We start from the raw sequence: 26,502 nt of genomic DNA, 5'->3' as shown, positions 1-26,502 counted from the left end.
AATTAGTTGCAGTGATTTGATGAGAGATCCTGATCCAGACATATTGTAGATTAAACTTATGCATGTAACTTTATCATGGCTTGTTTTGACAACTGTACAATTATTTCATTTTATTGAACTTTTGCATATCAGTAAAAGCAGTATTGTTTAGGGATTTGAAAACTTCAATAAATATGGTGCCATAGTATTCTCCACATAGATACTTACAGAATCTCATACTTTTGAGTTCCTTTAAGTCTAAGTTTGATTTCTGTGGCAGGAAAAAAAAAATGATGGAACAGGTGGTTAAGGATGCATACAGAGTCACTTCAGTAGTAATGAGTCATTGAGTCATAACATGGCTCTGATAAGGATAAATCTTGTCTCACCAGTTTGGTAAGATGTTATGGTTATTGATAACATCGCTAATTTATTTTTGCAATTTCAAAAATAAATTAGCAATGTTAAGGGTTCAAAATCGAAACATCCATTGTTTTTTTTTTTTAGGTGACAGTCTTTGGGATTGGAGTGACCACAAATCCAGAGAATTTCTTAAAGCTGTTGCACCATCTTATTGGAATCAACATTTTTTTTTTTTTTTTTTTTTTTTCAGTCTCTTCAAGCATGGAGGTGGTTCTCTTTTCTGAAAGAAAGAGCACCAGCAATATGCTTATGGGAAACAGCATACCATTAAAGCTGAAAGTCCCTGAATAACTAATAAAATTTATAGGCAGTCAAACCATAAGTACCATAAACATGAATATCTATTTTTTTTTTTTAATTTAATTTAAAAAAAAAAATAAGTGATACTAATTTAGGTGTTAAAATTTATTTTTAAATGCATTATGGATTAAAGTTTTATGTAGTTGCACAAAATATTATATAAGGAGAATATTTTAATGCATTAGTTGAAATTGAATAAGGGGAGGGAGGTTTTGCAGTAAGTTAACAGGTCCACCCTCACTTCGCTCAGTATTTTTCCTCATCATAAAACCATGGCTATACATTAGTATCAAAATAAAACTCCTAAAAGAAATGACAAATCCATGACTGATAAATGCCAGTTTCAGTAACTACATGCTGAAAAAAAAAGAAAAGAAAGTTGCATCCAAGTTTAGTTGCAACCCCAGTGATATAGTGATGATGACTGGTAGCCATGAATCAGGATATATCATCCATTTTTGCTTGATGTTGTAGAAGTTGGACTTTGATGCCTGTGTCCAGATCTGAGTTAAGTAGCAAATGAGTACCTGCAATTTTGATGTAGGAAAAAAATGGATTTTACTGGGTAAACAAATGAATTTATTAAAATTGAAAATACAAGGGCTGTTCGATAAAGAATGATTATTATATATATATATTTTTTTCACAGTATGTCTTTATTAATTGCATATTTTGATGGTCCTTTTAAAAGTAGTCCCCATTTGATGAAATGCACTTACACTGTCTGCCATTCTTCAACCACGGAAGCCATGCATTTTACAGTTGCCTCTGATGCCTTTACAACTTTTCTCCCCAGAGCTCCTCCAACTTCAGAAATAAAAAAAAATCACAGGGCACAAGATCAGGGATGTAGGGCAGATGAGGGACACATTTGATATGATGCTGGCTAAGTACTCACTGACAGTACGAGTAGTGTGGTGTCTTGCATAGTTGTGAGCAGCATCCACCCACCTGCATACAGTTGCCATTTGCAATGAATATGATCCCACAAAGCGTGCAGTATAATTCTGTAATAAGGTCCCATAACTGTCGTATGATATGGCACAACATGCTGGTAAACCATCCCTTGAATTTCAAAAGAAGAGATGACCATAACCTTTCCTGCAGAAGTCAAACTCTTGCATTTTTCAGTGTTGGCAATGATGTAGACTTCCAAAGAGAGCTTTGTTGCTTACTCTCTTGATCAAAATGATGAAGCAATGTCTCATCATTTGTTTTCAATAACCATCCAGTGCAGCTCCTGACAAACCTCCATCCAAACTTGTTGTGCCTTGGAATCAGCATGTACAAGCACATGTCGTATGCAAATTGTCACAGAGAATACCCGAGTGCTGCTTTCTACTGATATTCTCAACATCTCTGCCGGTTGCCTTACTGTTCAATTCTTCTCTCATGATTACAGCAGCAGTGTTTATAGTTTCTGTACTGACAGCAGTGGTTGGAGCTTCAGGATTGGCAATTTTTGGGATCACATCCGCCTTTAAACATTCTAAACTGCAAGATGTACTATATGAAAGCATAGATTCACCATAAGCCGCTTTTAACATTTCATACACTTCAGCTGATGTTTTCTTGAGACAGAAACAAAATTTGAGAGTAGTATACTGTTCCTTGCATGTCACATCCATTGTTATGTGGGCAAAACTGAACAGGCACAAACTTGATTGACCACTAAGGTCAAACATTGTGCACGAGTCAACTGTGCAGTTGCTATGTGATACAGCTTGGTTTGGTCTTAAATGCCACATCTCAGCTAGAAATAGCAAGCAGTACAGTTCATGAAAAATTATGATCATTCTTTATTGAACAGTCCTCTTATAAAACTGTTAAAATCTTAAATTACCATGCAACAATCATTGCAATAAAGTAACTTAAACCTGGAGTTTCTCGGTAAGATCTTATCTTTATCAACTGTAAGCCTTCGAACCATGGTATGAATGAAACAGTATATGCATGCAGTGTGCTAGCCTTTTGTGCAGGACAGGTATTAACCGTTGAATAGTTGTGCAGTGTTTAAAACCATAGTTTCAACAAGAGTTGCTCAAAGTGTAGCGGCAGTAGGTACAAATCCAGTTGTAAAACATTTCTTTCTTGAATAAACAGCAGTTAAACTATTGTAAATTTACTTAATGCCAGCATACTGTGTGCATATACTGTAGCCATGCATCTCATAATATGGAAGGAGGGACGTTTAAAATATTTAAACCATCAGCTTCTCAGAAACACTTTACAGTTAATATATTTTCTGAACAGAAAAACATGGACTGCTATAACTGTGCACAATCTGTAACATAATAAAGAAACACAGCCCAAGTCACAATTAGCTTTATTTACATCAAAAGGTACGCCTTGCTATATTTGTGAAACCAGTTCCAATATTGATCAACATGGCTTTTATAGGTCCACTGCTATTTTCTGGATACACACAGTCGATCTTGAAATTTCTTTTCTGTATAAATTCTTTTATAAGTCTCAAAAATTCCTGCCTAATAAGAAAAAGTTTTTACTGAACTATTTGAAAAGAAAATTCTATAATAAAAAATGGAATAAAACTATTTCACTCATCCTATAAATATTCAAAACACAAAAGATAATTTATTCCCTTTTTTTTTCCCTATGTGTTTAGTAATCTTGCTTAATGATCCAAATTAATTTAAGGAGAAAACACATATTGACTGAAATATCTCAATCTGTGTGCCAGACAGATGCCCAACAGATATTTCTCTAATAATTAAAAAAAGATGAAACCTATAACATATGTAGTAGGTAAAGACTGAAGTCTTTCATGGATAATTTGGAGATGACCATTCTCACATCAGGATGATCATCTCCAAGATGGTGTTTTATCATAACATTTAAATGGAAATACAACTCTCCAAATAACACAATATAAGGGCATATTTCATCAAATTCCACCATTCCGCCATAGCCAGAAATGAGAGAGCAAACATGGTATATTTCTATAAACAAATATGCATTATGCACTACACATTATGGAATTTGCATGGATACCATTATAACATAGTTCATGGAACTGTGAATAAGTTTGAGGAGAGGTTTAGATTTTGGGGAAAAATTCATTTGAAGGTACATTTGGAATAAGTTTGAATAGACATTAATATTTTTTGTGGTCAATTTCAGGCTTATTGTTTTCTAAGTTATGCCTAGCAGTGATTGTATTTAATATCTGATCTGAGGAGGCAATCCAGGTTATAGTTTCTTGTGGCAATATATTTTATGGAAATGTATATTTCTCCAGGTAAGGTGTTATTCATAGTTAATTTATACACATGGACCCAGGGGCATTTCATTTCCTGTGATAAAACCAAAGCTGTTTAGGTGTTTTGTTTTTTGTAATACTATTGTTTTAGTGTGTTTTAACTCAATTTTGGAGCATTAGGACGAGAGTTTGAAGTTTGGAGTTTGAGGACGAGAGTTTCCTGTGCGGACGTGCCTTTCTGCCGCTCTTGGAACAGAGAAGTTTTTTCTGATTTATTTTCTGCTTTATTAGTTTAAATTGACATATTAACTTATTTCTAGAGTAGCTTTATATTCCTATTTACGGTACTTAAAGTTAAAGTTTGTTTGTTTGTTTGTTGTTTGGTTTTTAGGAGCATTAGCAACTGAGGCCATATTGCTCCGGGATATGCGGTGGTCATTCCCTGACCTTTCCGCATCCTTCATATTTGGTGGCGACGGGCTCGAACCCCGGTCTAATCAAGAAGCGTGTGCTATGCACTGCTGCTCCTTCCCACCTGGCTATGGAGGCACCTTTAAAGTTAAAGTAACTTAGAGATTTGTAGGTATTACTTAGTATCGGAAAGGGTATCAAATCCACGTGTTTACCGTTCATAAACAGCCGCCATTGTTACATGAAAATTAATCAGTAAAATCTATTAATCTTGTCGAACTTCATTGGCAATTAAATTGTACTTTTAACTATACATATAACCACTTAGGTTACAGAACATAAATAATTAGTAAAAATAAATAAATAATACATAACTTGATACGGAAGTTATATAAAGGAATTTCGTAGATAACACTCGTTACTGAAACGCGATACAGCATATCCGGAATTCGATAGCATTAGCTTTGTATAGTATAGTGCATAATATAATATTGTCAATTAATCAGTAGATCTATTAATCTTGTTAAACTTCATTGTCAATTAAATTGTACTTCTAACTATATATATATATATAACGACTTAGAGTACAAACGTAACAAATAATTAATACATACTCGATACGGAAGTTATATAAAGGGAACTCGTAGATAACACTCGATACTGAAAAATAAATATAGCGTTATAACTGTGTTAAGATACAAGTTTAAGGTTTTAATTTTGTTCTGAAATTGTAATTTTATTGACATTTAAATCGAAATCATGACTCTGACCAGAGCAGCAAAGCAAAAGGCTCAAGCTAATGGGAGTGCTGTGACTCAGGGGAGAACTGAGAGGGGGCAGTTGCCCTCTGAATCACAGCCTTTTAAGATGCACTGTTTGCTTGATGTTTGCGGAGCAGTTGGGTACGGGACATGATACTGCCATGGGGGATGTCTTTGTGTGTGCACGATGCAAGGAGTGCAAGGAAATTAGGCGACAACTCTGCATTGTTATGGGCCTATATGAGACCTCGAAGGACAGGGTGGATGCCCTCGAAGGAAATAAATTGAGGGGCCCATCAAGCTCTCAGCTGCCCACATCAACGCCAGAGCTTGCACTTGGTCATCTTGCAACACAGAGGCAGCCCCCAAGGCAGAATGCGCTGGTCCCACAGGAACTAGTAGTTGTTGGTGACTCTATTGTCAGGGAAACGGGGAACATGCTTTGTAAAAAGGATAGGTGGAACAGGACCAGGGTATGTCTGCCAGGGGCAAAGGTTGATGACGTTGTAGAGCAGATATCATCTTTTAAGGGCACAAAAGGTGATATAGTTGTACACGTTGGCACTAATAATATTAAGAGTAGGAGACCAGCGGAATTACTTAACAAGTACAGGTCACTGTTGAAAAAAAGCCGTGAAGTAGGGTTGAATTTGAAAGTGTCTGCAATTCTGCCCAGACACGATAGGAGGGAGTATATGATGAGAGCCTTGTCGATCAATTCGGCCCTGGAAAGATTGTGCAAGGCTCAAGGGGTAGAATTTTTTTCAGCCTGGAATGTACTTGTTAACAGGAGAGATTGCTTCTACAGGGATGGGATACACTTAAATAGAAAGGGTGCAAGAATATTTGCTGATGCTATCGAGGCAGTGTTAGGTGGGTCGGAAAACTGCTAGCTTTTTTTTTTTTTTTTTTTTTTGATTTGGTAGTTGTTGGCGCATCGACTTCTGTGGCCATATTGCACCTCCTAAGGTTTTTGCAGTACTTTGATCCAAGCCCGAGGCGGGAATCGAACCCGCGACCTTTGGGTTGCCGGGCAGGTACTTGACCCACTCGGCTAGCCCGGTCGGCTAACTGCTAGCTTGGGGGGGAGACAAAGACTAATGGATTAACAGTAGCCACTGGCAGAGGTGAAAGAGATTCTTGCACTGCTTCTATTGGAATAGGCAGAAGCCTGAAAAACAAGATGCAGGATATTTCAGAGACTGCTGGAAGTCATTGCGGTACAAGTAAACACATGGGTTGTGTTAGGGTAGCTAAGAATAGAAACAGGTGCATGTATACTTGCGTGTACACCAATGCTAGGAGTTTAGTAAATAAATTTGATGAATTTGAGGTATTGCTCAAAACATCAAAGGCAGATATTGTTGGGATATCAGAGACGTGGTGTCACACAGATATAAGGAATGCAGAACTGGAATTTGGGGAGTACAATGTGTATAGAAAGGATAGACAGGACAGGAGGGGAGGAGGGGTTATGCTATTAGTTAAAAAACACAAAATCCAAGGAAGTGAAGCCAGTTGACATGGATGGACAGGGCAGTGTCGAGTCAGTTTGGTGTGACATAAGCATAGGTAAATCAAAATTGAGAGTAGGAGTGTGCTATATAATAAGATACTGTACAGGGAAATAGAATGGGCCAGTAAATCAGAGAGTCTTATAATGGGGGATTTTAATTTCCCAGATATTGACTGGAATTTGTGGGTTGGTCACTCACACACTAGCAAGGCTTTTGTGGATTTATTGGATGATTGTTTTCTACACCAGCATGTTCGGGAGGCAACTAGAGGGAGTAATACTCTTGATCTGATTATCAGTAGTGATTCTTCATGCATTAGGAATCTGCAGATAAAGGAACCACTGGGTGGCATCACAGTGGATCACAGTGTGCTGAAGTGGGATTTACTCAAGGAGGTAACTACCATCAGAGGTAAAGGGAAGGGTTTTTGCTTTCGTAAAGGCGACTATGATGGTCTGAGACAGTATTTAAATTCTATACAGTGGGACCAACTGATGATGTTACCAACAGCAAATTCAAAATGGGAAGCATTCAAGGAACTAATCTTGGAAGCTACCAGGCTTTACATACCAACCAAGAAATATTGTTCAAGGTTTAGGCCTAAATGGATGTCAGATGAACTAATGAGATATATGGCAGAGAAGAAAAATCCAAGGGATACATATAAATTAATGGGTGACATGGAAGCCTATGATAGATATAAGTTGGTCTGTAACCAAGTCACAAAGAAGATTAGGCAGGCAAAGGCAGATTATGAGAAATCCTTGGCAAAGGATGCAAAGAAAAACAGAAAAGAGTTCTTTACCTATTTAAACTCAAGAAGGAAAGGGATGAATCAGATTGGTCCACTGGATGTTGATGGTTCAACAGTTGAGGATCCAGCTCAGGTAGCTAACAATCTAAACGAGTATTTTGCATCTACATTCACACATGAGGAGTTATTCAGGAAGGGGAATGTCGTAGGTGAAGTAAACATTGGCAGTGAGCTAGATGATTTTTTTAATAACTGAGAGGAAAGTGGAGGAGAAATTGCTGAGGATAAACATAAAAAAGGCACCCGGGGTGGATGGGATCTATCCAGTTATATTAAAGGAGGCAGCAAAGGAAGTAAGCAAACCCCTAGCCATAATTATGAGAGCTTCTTTGGACTCAGGGGAGGTACCCATGGACTGGAGATGTGCAAATGTAACCCCAATTCACAAAGGAGGATCAAAGGCTGACACAAGTAATTATAGACCTGTTAGTTTAACTTCGGTTCCAGGAAAATTAATGGAGACACTGGTTAAAGAAGCACTGCAGGATCATCTGGACAAGAATTCAGTTATAGCTCAGACACAGCATGGTTTTGTTAAGGGCAGGTCTTGTCTGACCAATTTGATTGGATACTATGATGTAGTCACAAAAGAACTGGATGCAAGGAATAACTTTGATATTATATATTTGGATCTTAGAAAGGCTTTTGATACTGTTGCGCATGGAAGACTGCTGCACAAATTGGAGAAGTGTGGCATTGGAGGCAAATTGCTGCTATGGATAAAGGGATGGTTGAGTGGCAGAAGACAGAGAGTGGTAATCAATGGACACTGCTCAACGTGGACTAATGTTATTAGTGGAGTTCCTCAGGGTTCAGTGTTGGGTCCATTGTTGTTTTCTGTATTTATAAATGATATTGATGATGGTGTATCAGGCTTAATGTCCAAGTTTGCAGACGATACCAAGGTTGGCAGGGTTGTTAAGGACACTACTGATACTATGCTGCTGCAACAGGATCTGGAAAGGTTGAGCAGATGGGCTGAGAGGTGGCAAATGAAGTTTAACATTGACAAATGTAAAGTACTACATATGGGAAACAGTAACCCCAGATCAACGTATCAACTCTGTGGTACTACGCTGACAGCGGTAGAGAATGAAAAGGACCTGGGGGTAATTGTGCAGGCAGATATGAATTCTCTGAGCAGTTCAGACGTGCTGCAAGAGTAGCTCATGGTGTCTTGTCAATGATATACAGGAATTTTTCTAGCGGGGACAGGGATGTGATTATTCCCTTGTATAAGGCAACGGTCAGACCACACCTAGAGTACTGTATACAGGTCTGGAGGCCTCATTTCAAGAAGGATGTAGAGCTGCTGGAACGAGTACAGAGAAGGGCAACAAGATTAGTGAATGGAACAAAGGGTTGCTCTTACGAAGAAAGGCTTAAGTTTTGCAAATTACAGAGCCTGGAGACTAGGCATCGGCGAGGTGATCTGATAGAGGTGTATAAGGCTTTGAATAGCTTGAGCATGCTCAATGCCAATGGGATTCTTCCTCTTGCTCAGAATAATCACCTGAGAGGGCATAAATTCAAATTGAGGAAGGACGGATGTCGGATAGATGTGCGGAAATTTGCCTTTAGCCAGCGGGCAGTTGGTTTGTAGAATAGACTCCCATTGCTTGTTGTTGAAGTTGATAGCCTAAACAAATTTAAGGCTCAGCTGGACAGGTATTTCGAACGAACGGAGGGGTGAAATGGGAGTAGTGGTTGTTTTTTTTTTTTTTGGCTGATGCTGAATAAGCTTGCTTTCTTGCATCATATGCCTCTACTAATGCTAATGCTAATTATTTATTTTTATTATTATTTTTTTTGTTGTTGTTTCACTGGATTGCTAACCATCCAGTTTATTTTTCTAACCATCAATTTTTTTTAAAATTATAGTAAACAGATAGCTCCAAAGTTCGAATCACTTAGGTTAGCATTAGTTGGATAATTTTGTTATATATTATAATTAACTTAACTCTCAAGCATAATGGTAGAGCCTAATACATATAAAACAATCTTGGTAGCGTGGTAGTATTATTACTGCATAACTTTCATATCAATAAGAACACTCTAATTATATATAATTAATAACATAAATGTCATAGCATAACCAGTTGTTGTTGTTGTTGTTGTTGTGTTTAACGACACATAGGCTGCTAGGGCCATATTGTGTCTTTCTAATAGTGGATATAACTATATTTTATGATATATTCCTATACGATTTAGGAAAATAAATAGTTCTTTTTCATTAGAATCATCACCCAGAATCTGTAATAAATTTATTGATGACTGTGTATTAGCTATTGATTTAAAGGTGTTTAAGCGGATATTTTGAAAGTGGGGACAGTCCACTAATAAATGGCGAATTGTCAGTTGTACTTGACAGAATGTACATTGTGGAGCGCTGTCATTAGTTAATAGATATAGGTGAGTGAGGTGCGTATGCCCAATCCTTAGCCTTCCTAAAATTATTTCATCTCGCCTGTTTTTGCTGAAGCTGGATTGCCATAGCTTTGGTTCCGGTTTTATTTGGTAGAGTTTATTTCCTGGATAATCTTTCCAGATTAATGACCAACTGTTATAACATGCTTTACAGATAATGTGTTTGTAATCTGTATATGGAACTTGAAATTTCTGCGTAATGGTGGATTCTGGTTGTTTGGCTGCATGATCCGCTCTTTCATTGCCAGCTATTCCAGAATGTCCTGGGATCCAGCAGAATGTCACAGTTTGTTTCAATTCCTTACAGGCAAGTAGCTTAGAACGAATCTGTTTTATTACAGGGTGAGAAGAGTTGTTACCACTTATTATAGCAGTGACAGCACTGAGTGAGTCGGTGTATATTAAAGTGGTTGTAATTAAAAATTCAGTTATCCGGTCGAGAGCTAAATTAATAGCATAAAGTTCAGCAGTAAAGATACTGCATTCTATTGGTAATGAAACAGAAATGGTGACTGAAGGGAAGACTGCTGCAGCACCTACTTGGGTCTCAGTTTTTGATCCATCTGTATATATTTTGCAGGCCTCTGAGTTAGAAGAGTGAGTTTCATGTAATTGTGCAATATTGGAGGGCGACAAGGTGTTCTTACCCCACTGTTGAAAATAATCGTCGTAATTAACAGAAATATTTGTCCAAGGCGGATCAGGAAGTGTCATGTCCTGAAATATATTGCTGATGTCTATATTCCATGCTTGAGTGAGTTCTCTAAGTCTAAGTGCAGCAGGTCGGTTTTCATTTGGCTTACTGTTGTAAAATGACTCCCATTCGGTATTATACAGATATTTCCAACTAGGGTGGGAGGGCAAACTGCGAATTTTTGCGGCAAACATCAAAAGTAATGTTTTCCTCCGAAGATGTAAAGGTGGCTCATGAGCTTCGATATAAAGGCTCTGAACAGGGGAGGTTCTGAAAGCTCCTAGAGAAACTCTCAGCGCACTGTGCTGGATCGAGTTTAATTGCTCTAATGTAGTTCTTCTCGCAGAGTCATACACTGGAGAGCCATAGTCTAAGCGGGATCTGATGAGGGCTCGATAAAGATGGATCAAGGTATGTCGATCAGCACCCCATGACATAGATGACACACACCGGAGAATAGTCAACTTTTTCAAGCAGATAGTTCTAAGATAAGCTACACGTGCTTTAAAGTTCAGTTTCTTATCCAGTACGAGACCAAGAACACGGACAGTGTCAACAAGAGGAATTGAAATGTTATTGATCTTTAGCTCAGGATCGGGATGCAGTGACCGTAATTTGCAAAAATGAGTAGTGGTGGATTTCTGCTCAGCTAGGCGGTATCCATTACGTAAGGTCCACGATTCTATTCTAGAAAGAGCAATTTGTAACTGTCTTTCAACAGTATTCATACTTTGTGACTGGCAGGATATGGTGAGGTCATCTGCATACATGTATATTTGTATGGATTTTGGAAGTTCTTCCAATACGTGGTTGACCCGAATAGCAAATAGGGTAGCACTCAGTATGGAACCCTGAGGAACACCCTCTTCTTGAATGTGAGTTGCTGATAGCATGTTTTGGTATCGGACTTGAAAGGTGCGTAATCTTAAAAAGTTCTGGATGAATTGTGGAAGGTAGCCTCTCAGCCCCAACTGATGTATATCTTTAATAATACCATGACGCCAAGTGGTATCAAATGCTTTCTGAATATCTAGGTTCACCATCACCAGATGTTGTCTCATGACAAAAGCGTTACGTATGTTAGATTCAATTTTGAGTAGTAAATCTAGGGTAGATCTGTTTTTACGGAAGCCATATTGGTGATCGGAAAGAACGTTTTGGGAGTCTAGCACCCACATGAGCCTCTTATGCACCATCCTTTCAAAGATTTTGCCCAAACAGCTTGTCAAGGATATTGGTCTGTAATTCTCAACTATGGAAGGATCTTTACTTGGTTTTAGAATAGCACAAATGTAGGAATGACGCCATGAGAGAGGATATGTATTTTCTGAGAAGATCCGGTTGTAAAAGAGTAATAGTATGTAGAGATCAGCTTCACATAAATTCTTCAGCATACTGTAGTGAATGCCGTCTGGTCCTGCTGCACTATTTGGAGATTTGCTCAAGGATTCTTTGAGTTCAGCTATAGAAAAGGGTTGATTATACGGAAGTGAGAGTCTAGTTGAAAAATTAAATTTATGACGTTCCTCAACAGATTTAATGCGTTGAAAGGAGGTGACATAAGAGGAGGAGGCGGAAATGTTATAGAAAGATTCTGCTAAAGCATTTGCAATGTCAGTAGAAGAGGATAGGTCCTGCCCATTCCATTGTATTATCGGGGACTGCTGAGGAGGAAATTTTCCATTGAGAGCTTGTATTTTTTTCCATATAATTCGAGTGTCAGTATTTTTGTTAATAGTTGATGCAAAGCTTATCCAGGAGTCACGTTTTGCTTTCTTCCTAATTTGCCTTGCTTTGGCTCTGAGTTTTTTGTATAAAATTAGGTTGGCAGTAGTTGGGCATTTGCGGAACCGGTTCCAAGCACGGTTTTTTTCTACTTTTGCTTTAGAGCAATCCGTATTCCACCACTGGTTTTTGTGTACATGTTTGCATTGGTCTGATTTTGGGATGGAAATTTCTGCTGCATATAGGATTTGGCTGGTAATGTGGTCAGTTACGTCATCAATATGTTGATGTTGAACATATTGAGTGTCGAGAAGGACACAAGCTGAGTAGTTTACCCAGTCTGCTTTATAAAAATTCCAAGAAGTACGGCCTTTTGGACATGACACAGCCTGGGTTTCAATTGAACTGATAATAGGAAAATGGTCACTATGGAATGGGTCATTCAACACTAACCATTTCATGCTTGCAAAAAGAGATGCTGAACAGATGGACAAGTCTATGGCTGAGGTAGTACCTGTAGGTAGTTGTATATAAGTCGGAGAGCCAGAATTCAGCAGAGTCAGGTTATGGTTATCCAGGAATGATTCAATTAATTGGCCTCTCCTATCCATGGTGGAAGATCCCCACAATGGATGGTGGCCATTGAAATCACCGAATAAGCAGACAGGAGGTGGCAGTTGTGCAATTAGATTGTCAAGTTCAGCCAGGGAGCAAGGATAATTGGGCGAGATATAAATGGATGCAAGCGTTAATGATATTCCCAATGCCATCCGAACTGCAACAACTTCTAAGGAAGTTTGTAGCTGGAGATGTCTTGATGGTATAGTAGATTTTACAAGAACAGCTACGCCCCCACGGGCAGGACCATCAGAATCTCTGTCTCGTCTAAACATGGTGTAATTTTTGAATCTGAGAGAGACTTTTGGTGATAGAAATGTTTCCTGTAAGCATACACCTACTGCATTTGTTTGAAAAAGTAAATCACTCAGGTCATCAAAATTACTACGTAATCCTCTACAATTCCATTGTATGAATTTATTCATTGTTTGGATTTGATTGAATAAGATTGATCTGACTGTTTTTTCTGAGAAGGTTTCAGTCTGCTTTGTTTTGATTTTTCATTCTTTGAAAAGGTTGGGCGTCCTGTTTCTATGGTATCATTAGCATATAATTCTAAAACTGACTCTTCATCCTCTGGTTGAATATCAATTTCCATTTTCCTATTGCATTGTTTCCCTTTTTCTTGGTCTTCAACATTTGCTGATTTTGCTGTTTCGGGCAATGATGAGATAGCATCAGTTGGGATACTAATTGGTGTATTGTTGGTCTCATTGACTGTAAGTTTCTTTTTGGATGTTAGCAGTGCAGTTTTGGCCCAGGTGGAAAAAGAACTGCTTGGTTCTATGGAGACATCTGTTTGTGTTGCAATTGAGCGGCTACTTCTGGTCACTGATGCGTATGATCTGCTAGGCATGGTTAATAGCACTTGCTTTCTTGCTTCAGGATATGTAACTTTATGCTCCACTTTATATTTCTGGATTTTTTTTCCTGTTTTCCAGAGGTCACATGCTTTAGAAAATGCAGGGTGGCTTCCTTTACAGTTTGGGCAAGTAGGAGTGGAAACTGTACACTCTCCTTGGGAATGCTCCTTAGAGCCACAAATAGGACACACAGCATCGCCTCTGCATGCAGTCTGTGCATGGCCGTACTTCTGGCACTTAAAACAGCGAATGGGGTTCGGGATGTAAGGTCTAATCTTGCAGTTTAAATAACCTGCTTTGACAGAAGATGGAAGATTCGGAGTGCTGAACGTCAAAATAATAGACCTAGTTGGTAGTAGGTTGCCATCTTTTTTGGTCATTATTCTCCGTGCATGTGTCACCTTTTGTTCGCTAAGCTCTTGTACTATTTCTTCTTCAGAAACAGTTAATAGGTCCCATTCACTGATAACACCTTTAGACGAGTTCAGGGTGTTATGGGGCGTAACTGACACTGGAATATTGTTGAATGTTGTTAAATTTAACAATTTTTCCGAATGAGATGTTTTTGAGGTTTCAATTAAAAGGTCTCCTGATTGGAGACGCTTCACCATTTTAGGGGATCCAACAACCGATTCTAAACATTTCTGTATCAGAAAAGGCGATAGCTTGCCGACAGGTTGTGTGGACAATGAATGCATTATTAAAAATGCAGGAAACTCGGTCGCAGAGGAAATGGTTTTTAACCTCTTTGCTTGCGAAGAGTCATGTTCGTGCTCTGTGTTTAGCCGACTGCTTGTCGGTTCTAAACAAGGAAACATATTTTGTTCCATCTTGGCTCCTTTTAGCCCCTGGCAGATGAACTTTTCTGCCAAGGTTACCGGCCCCGCCACGGGGAGGCAGGAGCAGTGCCTGGATGACCAAGCGAAATTAGTAGGAGTTAGTCTATTAGATATGAAAAATAAAGAAAGGTTACTTTCCTTCCTTGCTCTCTACCAGTACTTTTGATACAAGAGCTACTAAATTAAAGGATTTCTCAAAGAGAGGAACGTAAAAGAGAACGCAGAATTCACCTATCAAAAAGTCGCAGTGAAAGCACAAGTAGAAATCGCTCAGTCAATCGCTTGGCACCCGGGGCCAGCATAACCAGTGCATAGTGTTATTACTGCATTAGATATATTTGTTTAGTGTAGTATTTTTAATTATATCGAATTTGAATGAAAATCATGCCTCAGACCAGAGCAGCAAATCAAAGGGCTCAAGCTAGTGGGAGTGCCATGACTCTGGGAAGAACTGAGGGGGAGGGGATAGTTCTCCGAATCACAGCCTTATGAAACATACAGCTTGTTTGATGTTTGCAGATCTATCAGGAATGGGACATGATATCACCAAGGGGATGTCTTTCTATGTGCTTGATATAAGGAGTGTGAGAATATTAAGCACCAACTCTTCATTGCTATGGACATTTATGAGAGTGAACAGGGTGAATACCCTTGAAGGAATTAAATTGAAAGCCCCATCAAGCTCTCAGCTGCCCACATCAATGTGGGCAGCTGAGAGCTTGCACCTGATCCTCAGGCAAGTCACAATGCACTAGGCTCATAGGAGTCTAGTACATTGTCAGTGACTATTGTCAGGGGAAACAGAAAATATATTGTGCAAAAGGATAGGTAGAATATTATCAGAGTGTGTCTGCCTAGGGCAAAGGTTTATGATGTTGTAGAGCAGATATCTTTTAAAGGCACAAAAGGTAATGTTGTACATGCTGGCACTGATAACATTAACAATAGAAGATCTGCAGCTTACTTAACAAGCACAGGGAAATGTTTAAAAAAAGTCGTGAGTTAGAGTTAAATTTGAAAGTACTTGCAATTCTACTCAGACACAAATAGAAGGAAGTATATGATAAGCGCCTTGTCAATCAATTTGACCCTGGAGAGATTGTGCAAGGCTCGTAGGGTAGAAATTTTCTCAGCGTGGTCTGTACTTGTTAACAGGAGAGAATGCTTCTACAGGGATGGGATACACTTAAATAGAACGGGTGCAAGAATATTTTCTGATGCTATTGAGGCAGTGTTAGATGGGTCAGAGGTCTCCATAGCCGAGTGGTCAGGAGCGGGAGTGCAATAGCACACGCTCGAGTAGACCGGGCTTCAAGCCCCTGACTGCTAAATACAGTCGATCTGCCAACCCGTACTGGACCAGCGTGGCAGATTATGGTCCATTTTCTCTCAATATGAACTATTGAGGAGGCTTCCATCCTGCAGTTTACCTTTTTTTTTTTTTTTTTAGATGGGTCAGAAAACTGTTAGCTTGGGGATGGGGGAAATCAGAGACTTAATAGATTAACAGTACCTGCAAGCAGAGGTGAAAGTGATTCTTCCACTGCTTCTATTGGAATGAGCAGAAGCCTGGAGATTTCAAGAACTGCCGGGAGTCATCAAGGAATAAGTAAATAGATGAGCTGTGTTAGGATAACTAAGAGTAAGAACAGGTGCATATATACTTGCATGTACGCCAATGCTAGGAGTATAGTAAATAAAAATTTGATGAATTTGAGGTGTTGGCCAAAACATCAAATGCACACATTGTTGGGATATTAGAGATGTGATGTTACTCAGATATAAGTGATGCAAAATTTGAATATGGGGAGAACAGTGTGTACAGAAAGGACATACTGGATGGGAGGAGGAGTTACACTCTTAGTTAAGAAGCACAAAATCTAAGGAAGTGCATCCACTTGACATGGGTGGTCAGTGCAATGTTCAGTCAGTTTAGTGTGACATAAGCAATGGGAAAACAAAAATGAGAGTAGGAGTGTGTTATAGGCCTAATGACTCTGATGAGTACAACAAACAACTGTACAAAGAAATAGTGTGCTAGTAAATCAGAATGTCTTAAAACAGGGGATTTTTAACTTTCCAGCTATTGACTAGAACTTGAGGGTTGGTCACTCATAGACTAGCAAGGCTTTTGTTGATTTATTGGATGACTGTTTTCCACAACAGCATGTTAGAGAGTTAAGAAGAGGGAGCAAAACTCCCTCTGATTATCAGCAGTGATTATTAATGCATTGAAAAATCAAATAAAAGAAGGATTTAACGTGCCACACTTTGCTTGTATTGTATTCAAAAAAAAAATTCTGTCAGTTGAGAAAGGGACACGAGTTCCGAAAGCTACTGAAATTGTACTTATATTTCATTTTATACTGGGTATACAATAAATATCTATTTGTCAAATAAAAGAACCACTAGGTGGCAGTGATCATAGTGTATTGATTTGGGAAATAGAAGGAATTGAATGAATCATAATGGTGCACACATGAGAAATTCTTTAGGGAAAGGGATGCTGTAAGTTTATCAAATTCTAATAGGGAGCTAAATAATTTTGTAATAACAGTGGAAAGTGAAAGAGAAATTGTTGAAGTTAAACATAAAAGGCACCTGAGATAGATGGGATCTGCCCAATTAAATTAAGGAAGTAAACAAACCCTTAGCTATAATTATGAGAGCATCCTTGGAGGGATCAAAGGGTGACATGACCAATTAGAGACCTGTTAGTTTAACTTCTGTTCTAGGGAAAATTAAATCATTTGTAAAAGAAGTAATGCAGGATCATCTAGACAAGGCCACAATTATACTTACAGAAAAAACAGCATTAGTTTGTTAAGGGGAAATCTTGTTTGATCAATCTGATTGGACACTACAATATGGTCACAAAGGAACTTGATGCAAAAAATAATTTCGATATCATATACTTGGATTTCAGGAAAGCTTTTGATTCTGTTCCACATAAATGACTGTGTACAAATTGGAGCAGCAGTAAATGCAAGTTGCTGCTATAGATAAAGGGATGGTTGAGCGGGAGAAGATAGAAATTGGTAATCAATGTACGTTGCACCTCGTGGACAAATATTATTAGTGGAGTCCCCCAGGGTTCGATGTAGGACCCATTGTTGTTTTCTATATTTATCAATGATATAGAAATAAATATAGAAATTGGACATTAAGCCTGATATTGAAGGCATATCAGGCTTAATGTTGAAGTTTGCAGATGATACAGCAGTTGGCAGGGTGGTTAATGACAGTATGCTACCGGAACAGCATCTAGAAGAGTTAGGCAGATGCACTGAGAAATTTCAATTGAAGTTTAATATTTCTAAATCCAAAGTACTGCATATAGGTAGCAGTAACGCCAGAGTAATGTACCAACTGTGTGATAATATAATCAGGGTAGTGGAAAATGAAAAAAACCTGGGGATAATTGTGAAGTTCTATGAGCAATGTAGATAGGCTGCCAGGACAGCTCATGGGGTTTATCAATGATATACAGGAATTTTGTTAGTGGAGATAAGGAGGTGATCATCCCATTGTATAAGGCAATGGTCAAGTCACATCTTGAGTACTGTATACAGGTTTGGAGGCCTCATTTTAGGAAGAATGTGGACCTGATGGAATGAGACTGGTGAGGGGAACAAAGGAGTGCTGTTACCAAGAAAGGCTTCAGTTCTGCAAATTGAAGTATCTGGAGACTAGGCACCTGTGAGGTGATTGATTGAGGTGTGTTTAAGGCTTTGAATGGATTTAGCAAGTTCAGTGCTGATGGGATTCTTACTCTTTCTCCAACCTCACAGATGAGGGGACACAAATTCAAACTGAATTTGTGTGCAGAACAGGTGTGCAGAAGTTTGCCTTTAGCCAGCAGGTTGTTGATTGCTGGAACAAACTTCCATCTGTGTTGTGGAAGTGATAGCTTAAATAAATTCAAGGAAGATCTAGACAAACTATTGAATGGAGGAAATGAACAGGTGGAATGGGAGGTGGGTTTCCCCTCCTCTTGGTGGATGCTATATAAGCTTGCTTTCTTGCCTCATTTGCCACTGCTAATGCTACTTCCTTTTGGCTTTAATATCTTGCTTCTTAGTCAAGCTATTTCATTTATCTTCCATAAGATAAGCCTGCACACGAGTAAGAAACAGTATAAAGTTTATCTTAACCATACTGGTCCACTTTAGTAGTAGATTTCTGCTGAGATTTGTTGCAACAAGTTTTGTTTAATTTTCTCCATTTGATAGATTTTTGCAAGAATCTGAAATTATGATGGAGGAGCTGGAGGTGAAAAAATTCTCCTGCAATCACTTATGGTCCATTCCTCATGAACTTCCCAGTATTTAGCAAACCAATTAGGTGAGAGGAAGATATCAATGATATCTATATTAGATTTTACATTCACAGTGCCAGGATTGTTCGGTTTATAGTATGATTCTTGAATAATAATCAGATCTATATCTTTTGATGAGGATTTTTCTTAGTTCATCTGCTAGCTCTAGAGTGCTACAGCAGGGTGAAACTAAGTTTCTTGGTTATTTTTTTTATTCATAATCAATATTAAGACTTAACTGCTTAAGGGCCCCACAGATACTCAGGACATTTGCTGTCTCTGACAGAGTGGTCATTTTTTTTTTTTTTGTTTATATTTAGCAAATTTATATGCTAACTGTTAATGACTATACCTCTTAAAATGCCTGAATTTAACTACACTCCTGAAAATGGTGACCACAGTGCACACAAGTGATATAGCAGTTAGTGCAGAATTCTGATGTACATCCACATCCAAGACACTGCACCTAGCAATCAGTATGAAGTTTTTACATCTGTTAGATAATGAACTGAGACTCTATATTGTCTTCAGTGAAATTCATCCTCTTTTTAATTGTATCACTTGAAACAAGGAGTGTCCTCAGAGGCTCAGCAATTTTAGCTCAACGTACTTTTGCATATTTTTATTGCCATTGTTAATACAAGTTTCTTGCCTTTATGTGATCTTTATTGGTTTTGGCAATTAATAAAGCTACTTCAAAAGTCTTGACTGATAAATTACTTTTAATAATTTATCAGTCAAGTAGATATGTTTTGTAAAGAAAATTGTATTTGCCATTGTTTATTTGCTGTTTTCTTTTCAAAAAAACTTTAGAGGCTTATTTTGGTATTCAGAGTGCATGGTATTTAAATGCTATATTTCCCTGCCTCGAACAGTTCAAGAATTGGTTCAGGCATAAAATGAATTTTTAAATCTTCATGAGAGTTTTTAAACCTAATCTAATTGTGGGTTTTGGGTTAATCTTTCATCAATGTCTATATCTAATTATATGAAAGGTTTCATATGTATTTATCAGTTCACCTAAACAATAACGATGCAATTGTAATAATATTTTTTTTTCCAGTCAATAAACAGATTTTTTTGTGTGTCTGTGATAAGATTAATAAAAAAATAATAATTTTTTTAAATACTTTATATTTTGTGGTTCCCTGCCTTAAGCTTCACAGTCTCCAGTTTGAGACATACTGTACTGGAAGCAAGGATTGATGAAATTGTGCACCTATACAGGAATTTCCTGACACATAATACCCGCTTACGGAAATTCAACTTTACGTAAGTTTGTGCCGGCCGGTGCAAACTTAAAAAAACATGGAAATGTCTTTTTTTTTGGTAATTCATTCCAAGACCTTGGAAGTTGAAATTTTCGCTATAGGTGGTAGATGACTTTCATCAACCGGTGAATACCACCACTTTGCTTATTGGAGGCTTGAAGTGGTGAAACCCATGTTTAGTCTCTAGAGCAAAGTTTCCGGCAATCCCCTCCCCCCATACTTCTCCTTCAACCCATGCACGGTACTAAGTACTATAGGTTTTGATACCTTTCGTGTTTGGGGTTTTCATAAAAAAATAAAAGTATTAGTAATGGCTGCGTGGTGCAAGAAAGCCTATGGCTTATGCTGCACTAGCCAAAAAAAAAAAAAAAAAGGCACCTCCGTAGCCAGGTGGGAAGGAGCAGCAGTGCGTAGCACACGCTTCTTGATTAGACCGGGGTTCAAGCCCATGACCACCAAATATGGAGGATGCGGAAAGGTCAGGGAATGACCACCGCATATCCCGGAGCAATATGGCCTTAGTTGCTAATGCTCCTAAAAAACCAAATAAACAAACAAACCAAAAAAAAAAAAAAAAAAAAAAACCCAAATAAAACAATGATAAAAAAAAAATAAAATAAATAATAATTAATAAAAGAAAAAGAAATTAAACCTATCATCCTATGCGTTTCTCTCACCCAAAGGTATCATCCAGATATCTCTCTAAAAGGTCATTTTTATAATGGAAATTGCACAACACTTTCATCGTTATCATATGTTCCGTTACAAGAATCAATTTTGAACGCCTTTGTGATATTTTTCTAAAACATATTTCTGGATGTCACTACCATAAAACAATTTTCACTTTCCGGTTTATTGGGCTTTAAACGAGTAGTAAACTCAATCTTATTGCATTTGCGATAATACCGATAGCTAGAATTCTGTGGGTTTTTAAGTTAAGGTATTATGGTGAAATAAATTTTCAGAATCTTCTCTTCATTCCTATTTACTTACTACAATAGTGAAGGGAAAGGGACCAATGGAAAGTGCAAGTGCTGGCAGTGCTAGGAAACGAAATGAAACAAACCAAAATTGATTTAGAAATGAACATGATTAATTAAGAAGTAGGAAGCAGGACAAAGTTTGTCATCTATTTGCACAGAATTAGGTCTCACTGCTTCAACAGTGAATACTATTTAAGGGACAGGATGCGTATAAAAAAACATGTTCAAGGATCAACGTATTTCACACCAGGGCCAGTCTGCCCCAACAGTGATCACAAAACAGCATTCAGGTGCTCTATCAAAGATGGAAAAGCTATTAATAATATGGATAGAAAATCAGATTTAGAAGCAAGTGCCCCTGAAGGCCATTCGGTGAAGTCGCCAGTGCCGATTCTGCAGCTGCAGAGAAATTTTGTGATGTGTTGGGAAAAAACTGCTTCTAAATTTCCACAGCAGCGTGCTTATCAGCTGGAGAGTTAATTCTGGCAACAACCTTCAAACTTGCTGACATTATGCCTGTCTCCTCTCTCTTTTTATAATTTTTCCTGTGCATGAGAATAAAAAATTGAATAATTCTATTTACACTAGTGTTCAAAGAAAGTGCATCACCCCTTAAAATTGTAATTGTCATCCGAATAACGTAAGTATATGGTATTATTTCTTACAGATTGCATCAGCCGTTACTTTCAGCTATATAAGCACGCTCTGCAAGAGTTGAGGAGTGTGCTTATATAGCTGAAAGTAACAGCTGATGTCCTTGCTTGTCACGATGGCGAGTTACGCGCAGTTGACGCCACAAAGAAAGAGTACTATTGTTCCTTTACATGAGGAAGGATGTTCTTCCTGTCATATTGCTTATAGAGTGTCTTGTAATCAGTGGACAGTGAGTAGATTTCTTTCCAAACTCAAGATATACTGGTTCTGCTGAGAGGAAAAAAGGAACCGGACGCAGACGAGTCTCTATGCAAAAAGCGCTTATGCCTTAAAAACCATAAAGCTTCTTCGTCTGAGCTGAAAAGAGAATGGGAAGAACATACAGAAGTGGTAGCAAGTGCAGTAACAGTCAGAAGACACTCCTCACACAAAAAATGAAAAAGTCCTGATTAATTTGGTGTAAGGAGCAGGTCAAATGGACCCCAGAGCAGTGGAAGTCAGTTATTTTCTCGGATGAGAAGAAATTCAACTTGCATGGCTCTGACAAACGATTCGCTGTAGATGTGGTGAAGAATACCATGCAGACTATATGGTGTCTACAGTGGAATTCCCTACCAGCCAAATGATATGGTGGTGCATTTCGTATCGCAGAGTAGGTCACCTGCAGTTTATAAAAGGTTCTGTAAATGCCAATGGATACCTGGCTATATTGGAAGGCAAATTGCTGCCAACCATTAGAGACCATTTCAACCTGCCAAGTAACTGCATCTTTCAGGATGACTCTGCTCCTTGTCCTTGGGCGAAAAGTGTAAGTAGGCACTTCTGTAGTTACTTTAGCTTCATTTCTGCATTAGAGATTGACAGTAATGTCTGCTAACATTTGATACGGGTGAAAGAATGGTTGGAAGAACGGTCCAACTGTTAGCTGGCCAGGAAACAGCCTGGACCTGAATCCTATAGAGAACTGTTGGCATTGTGTGGAATCTGCAGTTGCCAGAAAGAAAGCCCTTTCGTGAAGCCATAATTCATGTTTGGAACCACGAACTATCAGTTGATTATCTTCAGAAATTGATCTTGTCGCCTCGACGGTGTGCTGCTTTCATCAGGGCTAGAGGCGGTTCAACTAAATATTAGTTTGCACCTGGTGAACTTTTCATTTTGTTTTCCATTTAAAATAATAAACTGAAGCAAATTGAGGGCTTCTGATAACATTTCAGCCATAATTGTCTTGTTTACCAAAACTGTTGTATAAAGGTTGCAAATTCTCATTTTGGAATATTTTGAGAGCACCTGTCAAATATTACTTAGCTTTGCCTTAACTATTAATAAATATCCTTTGTTTATATTTCTATTTGTGATGTTAGTCATTAATGTAACATACCATCGCGAAAAAGGGATAAAAATGTGAAATTCCTACTTGTGATGTTAGTCATTAATGTAACATACCATCGCGAAAAAGGGATAAAAATGTGAAATTCCTAGGTGAAGCACTTTCTTTGAACACCAGTGTACATGTTTGTTGAACATTTCTTTTTTTTTTTTTTTGCTTCTATCAAATTCAGCACACACAGTTGCGAGTGCAGAATTTCCTTAAATGCTTATTTAGGGAAATTCTGACTTGCGTACCATTCCGCGGAACGCAACCCTTATGTAAGTCGGGGACTTCCTGTATATGAGATAAGTAGATGTTTGGAGAAATTCATTCTGTTCTATCTATTCATAAAGTGTGTACAAATCCAATCTTGGAGTCAGTGGTTTTGTAATGGAATGAACACTGATGAACAGATATAATTATCAAGGTTGCTCTGCATTATATTAGATCACGTAAAAAGGCCTGCCACAAAAGTGATCAGAGTTAAGCTTTTCTACATTCTATAGAATGTAGAAAAGCTAGACTCTGATTAGAAAACAATAACCATCTTATGTCACCAATATATAGTGTTTACCCACAAGCACTTAACATATATCAATAAGAATTCATTATTTCAGAAAGATAAAAAGTATAACTTACGTATATGGGGATGGGGTCCAAATCAACATTTTGGATACATCCTGTGGTCCCAGAGCCATAAAAAGACAAGCTAAACTTTGGTTTATTGTATCCACACATCCTCCCTAAAATAATGAAAAATAAATTCTCCATAAAAAATTGTAAACATATACAGGATGAAAAAAAATTTCAAAATTAATTATCATAACTATTTATATCAGCTAAGAGCAATTCTCAAAATTTCTTTCCTAATAAACAGTTCTATTTGAGTGTCCTTCATTACTCAGTGGATGTTGAAATGATAAACTAAAGAATTTGCACATATGTAAAGGGTGATTTTTTTCCCCCAATTCAAATGATAGGTCCTTTATTTCAGAAAGAATTCAAACCTCCTATTCTCCAAAAGATGCCTACAGGCACTACAACAGGCAAGCATAATAAACATGAGACAGGTCCACCTTTACCAATTTTGATATACCATAATGCTACAATGAAAACATTTGCAGAACTCAGGTGACTTACCTTATTATTAGTGCTTTAATTTTGTTTGAGTGAAATAGTTTTTGCAAAATATTCAGCACAATTAATTAATTTCAGGATCCACCAGTGCATAAAATGTATTGTTTACAAATAAACTTTTTTTTTGTGTGTGCGAGAATTACGAATGAAAATATGTATAATACATGATTTCATTCATAATTTACAATAATTGTAAGAGTAAATACAGATGGAAAGATTCCCTTTGGGGGGGGGGGAGTTTTGAATGATGCAGGAAAAAATTCATTATCACGTCCTCTACTACACCCCTATATTTTTATGGTTATGGAAAATCCAGTTTTTTCTCCCCTGCAGTAGACCAATTTACATACCAATAGTTTCTTTCTTTTCTTAAAAAATGAAATGCTCAAAGTGCAATGTTTCAATTTCAATTACACACTAGAAGCCTAGAGACAGGATTTCAATGTAGCCTTGTTGCCTTATTTCAGTTTTCAGGGTAAAACCCCTGGCTATGGGCCATGAAGGGTCATATTATTGCAAAAGTAATACTTTTACAGTAAATAATATTGCATCGAAAGTGTCATAAGTGTTAGAAGTTTAGAGAATCACTCATGGACACATTGTTCAAGTAAATGTGTGCACAGTGAGTCCCAAAGGTGCTGTTGTTCAATCAGAATACATGTTATTGTTTCTGCCAAATGCTAAAAGAAAGCCAAAGAGTAACTGCATGTTGGAACAAACTACCTACCTTCCACACCACCAGATGGTAGTTGCAAAAACTATTGCACCATCTGCCACTACTAATACTAAGGCAATACAATGAATGATGAACTATTGGAAAGCTGTAAAAACTCTAAGCTGACCTGCCAATTACCATGGTGTGACACCATGGTAACTGGTGATGAGACTTGGTCTTTTCATTATGATCCTCTAACCAACAGCAGCCCATATGCAAATTTCACGACACAAGGGCAACTATGGCCAATATGCATCTGTCAGAGTCACTATATTCATTTTAATGATTTATGGATATATCAAAGTGTATTTATTATTCCAAGATGTTTAATATATATAAAGAGTTCACTTAGGTTTGCTTTGTCACCAAGTATATGAAAGAGAGGAGAGTTAGAATTACAAGTTTGCTAATAATTGGAAGGAAGTGGTTCAAATGGCTGAATAGGATGGACAATCAATCAGGATGTGCCTTACTGTAAGTTGTCCCACAAAATGGAGACAAAATCATCTCCAGCAAAAATAAAGCCAAGAATTTTACAGTTGGATGAAAAAACTATAGCTGTCTTTTGGGACCATGTAGGCCTTATAATTGATTTCTTAGAAAAAGGATCAATAATTAATAAGGAAAAAAAAAAAAAACCTTTTCTTTTCTTTTTTAATTTAATTAATTTATTTTTTTTAGATTCATTAATGAAACTGAAAAAGGTAATCAAAGTAAATTGGAAATGGTCCACAGTTATGCTGCACCACAGTAATGCAAATGGTCGGAACAGTGCTTGCAGTCCTTGAAACTGACTGTGCTAGTCATGCACGTGCATTAGAGATACAAGACAGATCACACTGCCACTCCAAGTATAGAACAGTGCTGTATCATCGTATAACCAAATTTCTGTTAAAAGAAAGACAAAGTAAAACTGGTTTAAATTCTCCAGAGGTGAAGTGCACAACATGGGATGAAACTCTATCATGTCCAAGAGTGTATGATTAATGCACACAAGTTTTCTGAAGGCCATGAAGAAATTGCTAACCTACCACATGCTCATGTGCAGCTGACAGCTGTGAACCTTTCTCACAGCTGATTTTGGAATACCCACAAATTACAGTAAATAATATTGCATCGAAAGTGTCATAAGTGTTAGAAGTTTAGAGAATCACTCATGGACACACTGTTCAAGGAACTGTGTGCACAGTGAGTCCCAAAGGCGCTGATGTTCAATCAGAATAAATGTTATTGTTTCTGCCAAATGTAACTGGAGGGAAACACATTTCTAGAGCAAATAGTGAACGATGAGATATGAATCTCTACTTCACTTTGGAATCAAAGAGATCTGGTTTGGAATGGTGTCAGAAAGGATCCTACTCCCCCACAGCCAAAAAAAATTCAGGCCATGGCAAATGTCTTTTGGAATTCAGAAGGATTAATCTTTGTTAATTTTCAGCTACTCATATGATGAACTGGACA

General features: G+C 37.8%; 1 protein-coding gene across 1 annotated transcript in view; it reads right to left on the bottom strand.

Moving 5' to 3' along the window:
- Positions 1–3,011: 3,011 nt before the first annotated feature.
- Rtc1 (RNA terminal phosphate cyclase 1) overlaps positions 3,012–26,502 on the bottom strand; it is a 47,448-nt gene continuing 23,957 nt past the window's right edge. The window contains exons 6-7 of the mRNA XM_090373823.1: positions 23,829–23,932; positions 3,012–3,188 (exon numbers count right to left, since the gene is read on the bottom strand). Of these exons, the coding sequence (XP_090229949.1) occupies positions 3,038–3,188; positions 23,829–23,932 (255 nt within the window). The 3' untranslated portion in view covers positions 3,012–3,037. The remainder of the gene's footprint in view (positions 3,189–23,828; positions 23,933–26,502) is intronic.

Source organism: Mastigoproctus giganteus, chromosome 5 (genome assembly GCF_048544385.1).
Source record: "Mastigoproctus giganteus isolate SK-2022 chromosome 5, ASM4854438v1, whole genome shotgun sequence".
In the NCBI taxonomy this organism is placed as follows: Eukaryota; Metazoa; Arthropoda; class Arachnida; order Uropygi; family Thelyphonidae; genus Mastigoproctus; species Mastigoproctus giganteus.
The sequence above is the reverse complement of the archived record's forward strand: the minus strand, read 5'-3'. Positions and strand labels throughout refer to the sequence as shown.